At 41.2% G+C, this 11,660-nt stretch overlaps 1 protein-coding gene across 1 annotated transcript in view; it reads right to left on the bottom strand.

The window, feature by feature from the left end:
* Positions 1-4,717: 4,717 nt before the first annotated feature.
* The window catches only part of faah (fatty acid amide hydrolase), a 24,742-nt gene continuing 17,799 nt past the window's right edge, over positions 4,718-11,660 (bottom strand). Inside the window, exon 15 of the mRNA XM_008303979.1 lies at positions 4,718-5,742. Within this exon, the coding sequence (XP_008302201.1) occupies positions 5,620-5,742 (123 nt within the window). The 3' untranslated portion in view covers positions 4,718-5,619. The remainder of the gene's footprint in view (positions 5,743-11,660) is intronic.

The following is an 11,660-nucleotide window of genomic DNA, read 5'->3' as shown; positions in this document are numbered from 1 at the left end:
ATAGGTGCTACTATAGTAAAGTCTGTGGCACAGAAATGTTTGCATGGCCGCCCACCTTTATAAACAGTGAATGTGAGAGTCAGGTTAATGCAGCTTTAGTTATTACCAGTTGGATCATGTAGATATATTTGTCCAGGACCATACACAAAGCAACAAAAACTACAATTTTCAAAATAAAAGGGGTGTTTTCTGCCACATTTACCAACAAGCTTTCCATCTAGTCGACACAAACACATCCTTACATGTAAATCTCGTTAGATATTGGTAAAAGGAGACAAACAGACGTCAAGTACGCGATTCATTTTTAGATATTTCACACATCAATGTAGCACCAAATGATTTCATGTGACAGTGGTTGGCATGATTAAATATGAGTCCTGCATGTGGGTGTTTGTGAGTTACATTAATACAATTAGTGATGCAATAAAGAAACTTAATCTGTAAAAGTTTGGACAAAGAGCTCCCATGTTCAGCTTCTTCTGTTTTACTCTCTTACAAAAGCCTTTCTTTGTGCTTCATGTAAACTGGTGTGTTACCATGTCTGAGAGCACGAGACTCCTGCAATGAGGCTCGTGCATGAATATAATAACTATTGTAGACACTGCACACACGCTGCATTCTGAATCCCTAACACCTGGCCAAGATTATTAAATGCTCTTTCTACATATTACTCACCGTGTTCAAGAGAGTCATTTGTGCCCCAAGGTTGAGCATTTTGAGAGGATTTTGAAGCTCATGTTCTCCAGTCGGGCCTGACGTTGCGCTGCAGAGTGGCTGCTCTCGGCTGGGCTTTTCGGGTGGTCTCTGCCACGCATCTTGGACCGTCTTCCTCCATCCTGCCAGCAGACAGCACCAAAACACCTCCCCCCCACCCCCCAAAGTGTAACTCCACACTTTGCTCACCCATGTGAAACAATACTTTCACAATACCACAGGAGTTTGATTGTTGGCGACAAGTTATATAATGCCAGGAATTACAGACTAGCATGCAAATGCTAAATCCTCCTCTCTTTCTCCTGAGAAGTGGATGAGACGGACTGTATCTGCAGGCTTCACTCCGGCTCCCCAGCTTTGTGCTACGGAGACGCTCTCCTTTCTCCCCCTGACTTGGGTGATAATCCTGACACGCACTGTCTGCATTTTTTACTGTACGTGTTTAAGCGCATTTGCAGAGCATTTATCTCTCCAATGTAAACCAATTTGGCTATAAGGGCCTTGGGCCAAGCAAGGCGCTGGAGGGAAGAAAGGAAAACTCAAACCTAGCAGATGTGCAGAGAGGGGAGGATGGGAGAGTTGGCGAGGACGCGGGGGTTGATGAACAACTGAATGCTGCGAAAAAAAACAGGCAAAGCGGAACCATGTGGGAGAAAAAGAGCGTCCCTTGTCCGAAGGGTAAGCTTTTGAAACTTGGGATAGGGGCCTTTAAAGCCGATAGAATGTGGATCACTGAATTGTTGAGTCACAGAATCTGAGAAAATCATAGGGAGCTCGCCGTTAATCCTGTCATAGTGAAATCGGTGGGCATACTTTGAGGATCCCAGCCCCATCTGAAGAAATTTGGAGCCTGCTGTATTGACAGAGCTGCTGTTTGATACCGCCTATACACCTGTATCAGCTGTCTGTTAATCTGCCTTCCCCTCCTCCCACTAGTCCTCCGCAGCACGCCGCCTCTGCTGGTAGTAATGGCTGATGAAATGGACCAAAGACCTAAAAGCTGCCAATCTTGCTGCTTCTTGATGTCGTCTGTAAGTGGCTCTGGTTGCAGGGTGAACTTGTCACTTTGATCATCTGAAAAGGCAGGAGCCCCGCTGTGTCAGACATTACTACCTGCAATTCTGCCGAGCCATAAAGACTATGGGCTCCTTGGTCCCTGAAATGGGACATTAAGACAGAATCATCCTAGTTTAGTTGTGGCGATATCAAGGTGTTTTATTTGCTGGCACACAGGCAGGGTCTGAATGTGTTTGGATGGCTTTTAAAGTACCTGATCTTATAGCCTAAGGTTCCTGTAAATGAGGTGTTTGCTGCTCTTATCAATGAGACGTTACATGAGAAGGACGACTCGGCGTTTCAGGGCCGCTGGATGCTTCTGCTGCACGATTACAGCAGGCTCAGCTTTGGCCAGATGCCCTCTACATCAAACTTCTCAAACTCTTTCACTCACTTTCTTTTGCAAGTTTTGGAGCTGCAGCCTGATTTTGCATCATTTATTCCATCGGCAAAACATAATCACAGTGCTGACGGTGTTTATACAGACGTTTTGTATAACATAACATTTGACAATATTAGTTAAAGTGTTCTTAAAGACCCCGTATAGTAGAAATCTTGGTTTTCTTCACCCTCTTATTAACATGTTCATGTGGTGTTTTTTTATATGAGGGCAGACAGTCATTTGTGAAGTAAGCAAACAGTAGGGCTAAACATTCCCACCTTAAAACTGGAGCCTACACTGTAAAAATGTATGTGTTTAACTTAGTTTAAAAAAAAAGAAAGAAATTACAGCTATTTTACATATTTCTCCCAATTTTGTTAGATTACAGATAACTACTAAAATTATAGAAAAAAATTATCTGTAAATTGTTTTGAAATAAACAGACAAAAACTGTATAATCTCAACATGAAAAAATTATAATTAAAAAAATATATATAAAAATAATTATCTCACAGATATATGCTGTTATTTAGAAAGATGAATTATTTATATTAAGATTAATCATTAAAAAATAGATTCAATAGTGTAAAAAGAACACAAAATTACTTTTTAATTATTACTATTTCTTTTTACTGTATTTAGTTCAGATAAAAATATCACTAATTTACAAATATTTGTCATTATTTTCACTATTTTGTAAAAGTTCTTTTGAAATGTTACAGTACACAACAAGTTCTGTCAACTTGCAGAACGTGAGCAAAGAGTGGTTTCACAGTGCTTGAGCAGGAGTGGGTGAGCTGGTGTGCTCGTGCTGCAGCAAGTAGCGCGAGGGTGGGTGGAAACTGAGGACTTCATAGATCTGCACATTATAGAGAAGAAAAAAAAACAGTACAGAGCTACACTGGAGCCATTTAAAGGCAGGAGGAGATTATTTACATGGAAAATATGTCACTTTGATACACAGAGATGAGCTTCTAGGGATTAAAGTAATGATTGAAGAGGGACTTTAAAAAGTTAACATTTTGTTGACTTTGGTGCTCTCATGTAGGAGAAGAAGAGTTCTGTTTTCTGTTCTACTGACTATAATGAATACACGTGTGTTCTTAGTGTAAATACTGTTTTTAAAAAAGTGTTTTGAGGATGTCTCTTATAGGTGTTCATAGTATGTACCCTCAGCCATTCAGTACACACTTACTAGTGCTACTCTACCACCGATGCACATGTATCTATACTAACTGTCCTCTTGTCTTGAACGCCGTTTTTCTGATGCTCCCTCAATAGTCATGTATGAAATAAAAAGCCGTTACTAATAACAGCTACACTGTTCTGTTTAATTAGTCCAACAGCAAGTCAGAATGCACAATAACAAGATGCTGAAACCGAAGAAGCTAAATGGAATGCAGCCCTCATTCTTTTTATTATTTACACCTGTAGTGTGTTAAAGGTCTATTTAAAGAAAAACAACTTTATAATGCCATACACAAAGGAAGATATGGAGGATTGTAGGTTTATGTTTTCACCAATGCTCCCATCCAGGAATCATTTAATACTAAGGAGAGACGTTGTGCTTTAGCCTTGTTTTAATGTTGTGATCTGGGTTTCTGCTATCAATCTTTTTTCACATTTATCAAGTAGAGTTTACTTTAGTTACCAGTTAATATGTAAATTTATCAGCTAGAAATTCCAAATTTTTATGAGTCAAAAAGTTGCCATAAACGGCACAGTTTTAGTATTTAAGTTTACATTTTGCAAAAGCAGGTTTTGTTTAATACATATAAAAGATTAGACATATCATTTTTGACGCTTTTAAACTACCGCTCTGTGTAAATAATGTTTAAATTGATTTTAACGTGTACAATACAACACGCAAACGACTGCCATATTGTAATTGGTTCATGTATCTAATGGGCCAATTTGAAGTCTGAGATGCTGTGAGTGTGTGTGTGTGTGTGTGTGCGACATTACTTCTGTCTCAGATCCTGAGGGATTTATGAACAATGTCAAGTTCCCTCTGAAGACCTGAGTCTCTTCACTGCCTCTTAAAGCTTAATGCTCCCTGACTGAGTGGCACAGCGAGAGCCACACACTCTCCCTCTATGTGCCGCAGATAATGCTAAGAACAACCTCTCAATTCCAGCTCTCCTCCGCGCCTAATGTGCCCTCCTTCCCCTACTGCATGCACATGGCCATTTCCTTTCGGCGAGGCAGCGGCGAAAACGTGGGCGGCCGTAATGGAAAACACTAACATTGTCCCTAATGGCTTCCCATCCCAGGAGAGTTTTTAAAACATATGTAAATTTATGTAAACCCAACAGAAACACATATTTACAATAGCACAGGGTAATCACAATATGACGACATGGTGCGCTGGCCTTGCAGATGGAGGCGCCATGTGTCATTAGTCGCCTTTATCTCTTTTCTGTTTCCTGTTATGGCGTCGGCGCAACAATCACTCACGGGAAGAAAGAAAATGATCTGTGCTCATCTGTGGCACAGTGATGGAGGGTAAAGAAGGAGGTGAAAGGAGAGACGTCGTGCCTTGAAAATAAACCTATTCACACCAAGTTAGTTCATTACATATTTAATGCAACTGAACAGTGTTTTCTTACAGGTTTAAAAAGCCTGAATATCCAAAACAAACAACAAAAATGTACCGAAACTAGTGATGGAGACGTGCAGATGAAAGAAAAAGTGGCTCATGTCTTCCCCAGTAACACTTTTAACATTACAACATGTGACAACAAATGCCTGGCGTGAAAAAGTAACAGCAGTGGTCGTTGTGACAAATCAGTTTGTGTTATTCTCATTCATGACAGAACGCTGTAGTGGAAAGTGAAAAGACAACCCAGCATTTCCCCACTTATTGTGAATCTTAATTGTCAACATTTGTTCCCCGTGTGGTGTCTCTTTGCCAAGTGGTGACATGAATCCAATGTGCTCCTGTTCATGCTGTACTGCGTAAACGAGGCCGATGGTGGCGAAACAAAACAAAGATTTGGCTTATTTCACATGTTTGTGTCCGAATAGGATCATGGATTTCATAAAAGAACATTTTTAAAAAGAATCACATTACCGTGGCAGGCAATATGTTACATTTAAAAACTTTAATAAACTAAGTACAACATAAGTTAAATAAAATGTTATAAAGTTTGCTAAATGAGTCAAAACACTGATGCCTTCCTGTGAAGAGCTGACACGTACCCAACATCCTTCTAGAGTAAAGCAGTAAAATTCAAAATACAAAAGATTTTAAAATGACAAACTCCTGTTTATCGTCATTAGTTTTGTTTTGACTCTTTCATATTTCTGTGTGGTTAAAAGCTATCACGTTCTGTGTACTTCAATATGCCAATATATTTAAAAAGGGGACCTTCATGTGTAATGTGAACATGCGTGTTCACATTTACCCTCAAGTCTATTTTTTCTTTTTTTTGTCCCACCTGTGGGATCCGGACACTCAGCAGACTTTACTTTCTGCTCTGTTTGACCAGCTGTTCCACCTCCTTCATGAAGCGCAGGCAGAGCTCATCCTGCCACGGCAGGGCGATGCACTGCACCGCCACGGGCAGACCCTCGCCTCCAGTCACCGCCTGGAAACAAACACAGGCTCCTGTCAATCAACAATCAGGACTCAACACGGTCATCTGCCTCCACCTACTGGACAACAGTGGAACTTCTGTTTTAGAGAGATGCTAAAAATGGCTTGATGTGAAATTTTGGACTAATGTACAGGAACATAGAGTGGTGAACAAAAGTTTACATACGCTGGTTGAGGCCATGTATATAATAGAAGTCTTGAGTTTTTGAGGACTCCATCCATTTCTATACACCGCTTAATCCTCACTAGGGTCGCGGGGTGCTGGAGTCTATCCCAGCTGACTTAGGGCGAAGGCAGGGGACACCCTGGACAGGTCACCAGTCAATCACAGGGCTACACTTAGAGACAGACAACCAAGCACACTCACATTCACACCTACGGACAATTTAGAATCATCAATAAACCTCAACATGTTTTTGGACTGTGTGGGAGGAAGCCGGAGAACCTGGAGAGAACCCACGCTGTACGGGGAGAACATGCAAACTCCACGCAGAAAGATTCCAGTGCCCCCACCGGGACGTGAACCGGCAACCTTCTTGCTGCGAGGCAACAGTGTTAACCAATTGCGGTCCAAAACCATGTTGAGGTTAATTGGTGATTCTAAATTGTCTGTAGGTGTGAATGTGAGTGTGCTTGGTTGTCTGTCTCTAAGTGTAGCCCTGTGATAGACTGGTGACCTGTCCAGGTGAACCTGCCTTCACCCTGAGTCAGCTGGGATAGTCCCCCGCTCTTTCTTTGTCCATGTCATCAGCAGCAAACTTAAGTTGAGCTTTAAGGTGTCAGTTCAAGAGGAAGCGTGTTCTTGTATTGCAGCTTCTGAGACAATGTTGGTGTAAAACAAACCTGACTGTGGACACTGACACTTATGTTCCAGCAGCTCCTAATTCATTGCAGATCCTTGGTTGACTCTTGACCATCCTGATCAACTGTCTCTCGGCAGCAGGTGATAGTCTGCGTTTTCTTCCTGGTCATGGCAGTGATTCAATTGGACCATGCACTTTATATTTACAAACAATTGTTTGCACAGATGATTTAGGGATTTGTAGCTGCTTTGAAATGACTCTTAGTGACTCCCCTGACTTGTTCAGCCAATTGAAATTGGCATAAAGAAGTCGCCAACTATATTAAACAGTTATCACTCACGAGAAGATAAGAAGCCATTAATCCAGCTTTCTAGATCACCAAAACTGATCAAAGTTGTACCTATATTTTAGACACAGTAAAAGTTATATTTCAAGAAGACCTATAATAATTCTTTAAAACTGCATGGCTGTGTTTTGTGGAAAAAGACCCAAGGCTTTCAAAGATTCCATCATAGGGTTTGTAAACTCAAGACTACCAGTTTACATGGTCTATACAAGTGTATGTAAACTTTTGTTCACAACCGTATGTGTGTGTCTGCATGTCCACAAGGAGGTGCACGACAACAAAAAAGAAGACAAAACACCACAAAGACATGAACTGATGAAGCCACACTGCCTCCATGTGGGAGCTGTAGGAGAGTCTTTAACATATCTAAATTCAAAGACCTGCTGTTTCATAATCACACACCCCACCACACTAAACGTGCCCATGCATGAGTGTGATGAGTACACTGAAAAACTGCTTCATTGAACTGTTGCAGCTGAAACAACCCAGAATTAATTAGTCATACAACTTCTTTTTTACGTATAAAATACAAGAAAGACTCCTCATTTCACCTCCTTAATTTGAAAGTTGGAAACTTTTAAAATAACTAACTTTTTTTGTACGCCCACATACACACTGCAGTAAATGGTGACACATTATAGATAACAAATACAAAGTAAACCATTACAAAGGTTGTATGTGCCAACCCGGAAATGCTTAATACTTGTTGGCACCTCCTTATTGTTGCTTAATGCAACCATTTGTGTCGATAATAACTTTATTTGTATAGCACAAGGTAGGACATCCAGCTTGCTGAAAGGCAATAAAAGGGGAAAACCTCCAAGATGGGTAAAGACGTTTTATAGGTGCTGTTGGGCAGTCTTGTTTTTTGTAAAACTCCTTTTTTAGTCACTACTCCTGCCCTGGTAGGTGTTACTTACTTCTTTGAAGTACTTGTCAGACATGTCCTGGTAGTAGCCCTTATAATGCTTGAGCTCCTCTTCATCCTCTTTTGTCACTGTGGTAACAGGAACCACTCCGGCAGGGAAGTTGAGGAGATTGTAAAGCATTGTTTGTGTGATAATGGCTGAAAAGAAAGAAAATGTAAATAGATTATCCACAATGTTACAGCAGGTGGTCTATTAATGATGCCACTGTTCACATCAAAAATGTGTTACAATTAGCTTACTAGAAATCTTGCCGCAGTATAATAAGTTGTAGGCTGGTGTGATCACAGGGTAGAGCAGCACATCTATGTTGCATCTCCTCCAATGTGCAATGGTGTCTTTGATGTAGTCCTAAAGAAAACAAAGTGGAATTCAGTTTCCCCTTAATGCATTCATACATAAGCAGGAATCACTAATAATAAACAGCCAAACATACCTCACCAGCAGCATGATGCTTCCACAGCTCTGAAACAGATCTAAAAAAAAAGACAGAAAGAATTTTTGGAATCTTGCTAATCATGTGTAATGTATGAAAACATATTAACTAATTTCTGAATATTTTCTCACCCAACTCCACAGAGAACTCTCAAGGCGGTTGACACACGAGGAAGCTACACGACAAAATTGTGGCACCAACAAACACCTTATTACATCCTTATTCTGGAAAACATCCTACTCAAGAGCATTGGTTGTTTTTTTTGTCTGTATTTATATGTCTCCGTCACAGATAGAGGGAACTCACCCAGGGCTTGAGGAGAAATGAGAGGGTTTTCTTTAACCAGTTAGGGAGACGGTAGGGAAAAAATTGTCTTTTAAGAGTAGGATCCAAAGGGCACCTTGACCTAAAACAAACAACAGACTTGTCAGCTCCTGTTCTTAGTTCTTGTTTGCGTAATTCAGTGTGAACCACAGTTGCTGATCAACTGACAGAAAAACACGAAAAAAACTGAATTATCCATCACATTCCATTAAATTTGAAGGCATCACCTTGAGTCATTGGACCTCAATAAAAAGATATTTACACCATCTTTTGAGTTTCTGACACGAGTGCTGAACAATTACCAGAGGAGCTAGGTTAACAACAATTGATGCGCTGAATTTAAAAAAAAAAAAGACATTTCAAAAAGAACAACTCACAGTTTTTGCAGCAGGGTGGTAGCTCCGTCTGCAAATAGACCTTGTAGCATCATTTCAAATGCAGCTTCTACCCTCAGAGGCTGGTAAGGCACCAACTAAAGGGACAAAGGACCACATAAACAAAATATGGTTCATGTCACATATTTCATGCGGCTGTGATCATATTGTGTACGTGTGTTGTGTTGCCTTACGGTGTGTCCTGCTTGCTCTAGCAGAGCTTTGACCTCTCTGACAGCACGAGTCATGCTTGGAGACGGTTGTTGGAAGCCATCGTTTTCTAGGTAACCAATCCTCAGAGGTTTTGTGCTCTGGTACATCTAAAGACAAAACATGCAGACAAACAGCTTCCTTTCAAGGACAAGACATTCTCCGTCTGTAAGACAGCTGAGTGGAAGTGCAAACAGGTTGTTTCTGTGTATAAGTAATAGATATTTGTTAGCAGAAGGTTTGGGACATGTTCACCTCAAGAGTTCAGTTAAGTTAAAATGCAGAAAACGGTTAACTCTCCAAACAATATGTGACTGACCTGGTATGTGTGCTTCAGCAAACAGTCACTTTTAAAATGATGATAAATCAGTACAAACAGGAATATATTCATCCATCTCCTGCACCTTAGAGACATCATCGTCACTGCTTCTCCCAGAGAAACTGGAACCAGATCTCATCAGCGCTTTCTTTTTAACCAAGCTAACTTTTAAATGCTTACCCACAAATGTTAGCAGCATTATTTCATTCCTCCCTCATTACCAGATGACATTTTAAATTACAATTAAATAAACATTCCTGTTGTGCATCCATACAGCACAGACATGTGAAGAGACCTTATGCGAAGCTAGGCCAAAGACAGAGACACTGAAGTTGGCTAATAAGATCTGGATCAATGTCACCGTGTCAGCGACTGTGAAAATGCTTGAGGTCTGAGTTTTGCGCATGGGGCACTGCGATGGTGAAACTGGAAAGCGCTTTCCCCGATTTGCTGCCACATATTTGGAAGCAAACACTTACAGTAATAATTTGACCAATGGCAAATACACTTGTTCGCTTTCTGGCAGACAGTTTGATTAGAGGATTAATGCCACACTCCAGTGGTAAAAATGTAGCTGTAGCCAGTATCCTGTTGGCTTAGCTTTAGACAGGGGGAAACAATTAACTTGGCTCTGTCCATTGCTACCAAAACCTGCCTCCCAGCATGTTTAAACGTAATAAATAAGTTAAATCTTGTTTGTTTAATCTGTACTATTGTACATTTACCAGACAAACTCTTGCCAAATAACCTTACTTCAAAAAAAACCCTCACTATTACATGTCAGTTCTTGTAAGTAAGTAACAAGTCAAATCAATGTTTAAAAATTTAAGAGGACACACCTGCATATTAAAATGTAATGGTGGAACAGTGGGGTCCAAGGAAAACATGTGATCACTGAGAAAAACCTGCATAACCAGAGCAAGACTGTCCACATCCCGCGCCATGGGTCCAGGACTTGACAGCACTAAAAAAAAAAACATAAAACAGTGAATCAAATGTCCCTGGCCAAACATGTGATCGGCTATGCTGATGTAACTGCATTGGCAGCGGCAGGTATATGTCCTTACCTGACTTTTGCCCCCTACAGGTGCTTCGAACACCCCATGAACTGAAAATGATGCAAAGAAGTTCAACACGTAAGCAAACCAGGTTACAGGTACAGCATATGACTGAAGACATATACAAAACACCCTTTAACTTAGTGGTTCTACAAGGCAATTTACAATTATTCATCTATTTGCTCACACCCCAATTACCAGAGAATCTTCCCGTTATCATGGTGGATGGGTTTGAGTGTTCCTGTGATCCTTGGAGCTATGTTGTAGGGGGCAATAGACCCTGGGCCCACAGGGGAGTTCTTCTATGAGTGTCTAGTGGTCGAGCCTTGCTTCCCGAAGTAGCAACTTGGTGCTACTGCCCACCTGTAGAGCTGGAAATTGAACGTGCAAGACACTAGCTTGCCACTGGGAGCAACTTGGCCTTGTGCCCAAGAACCTGGATATGTGAAGGACCACAGCCAGTCGCCCATAAAATCGATGAAAGCAGACCTACCTTAACCGACCCGTTGTTGGCTTAATGGCACAAATCCCACAGAATGCAGCAGGAATACGGATACTGCCTCCGATATCAGTGCCCATACCAAGCAGGGAGCCTCCTCCCCCGATAAGAGCCCCCTCCCCACCGGACGAACCTCCAGAGGTCTTCTGGAGGTTATGGGGGTTCAGCGTCTGCCCGAATATAGGGTTACTGCAGTCATATCTGCAGAGGAGACAAGAAAAAACAAACAAATAAAGAATGACAATCACAGCCTTCTCGCATGTAAACATTTTAGATTCTCAGTCATCTAGGTCATGGTAATCCTAAGTGCTTTAGTAGAACACAAAAAAGGTAAGAGATAGTCCTGTTCGACCCGGTTCTTTTGCTGAAACAGCTCCAAGAAATAGTCAGAGAAAAGTTCAGGCCTCAGGTTAAACAGTTTATTCAGGTCACATGAGAAGTTTTGCAGCGTTGGATTCAGACAGAGTGATCTCATGTCCAGCTGAACTGAGTTTTTTCGGTTCCAGGTTCCAGATATCTTCTTGGGCTGAGCCGGCCCCGAACATAGATAAGATTTGTACGCTACCGAGTTTAATTGGCCAGTTACCAATGACGTGGACAGGCATACGTCTTCTG

Source organism: Stegastes partitus, unplaced genomic scaffold (assembly GCF_000690725.1).
Source record: "Stegastes partitus isolate 25-593 unplaced genomic scaffold, Stegastes_partitus-1.0.2 Scaffold2108, whole genome shotgun sequence".
Lineage (NCBI taxonomy): Eukaryota > Metazoa > Chordata > Actinopteri > Pomacentridae > Stegastes > Stegastes partitus.
The sequence above is the reverse complement of the archived record's forward strand: the minus strand, read 5'-3'. Positions and strand labels throughout refer to the sequence as shown.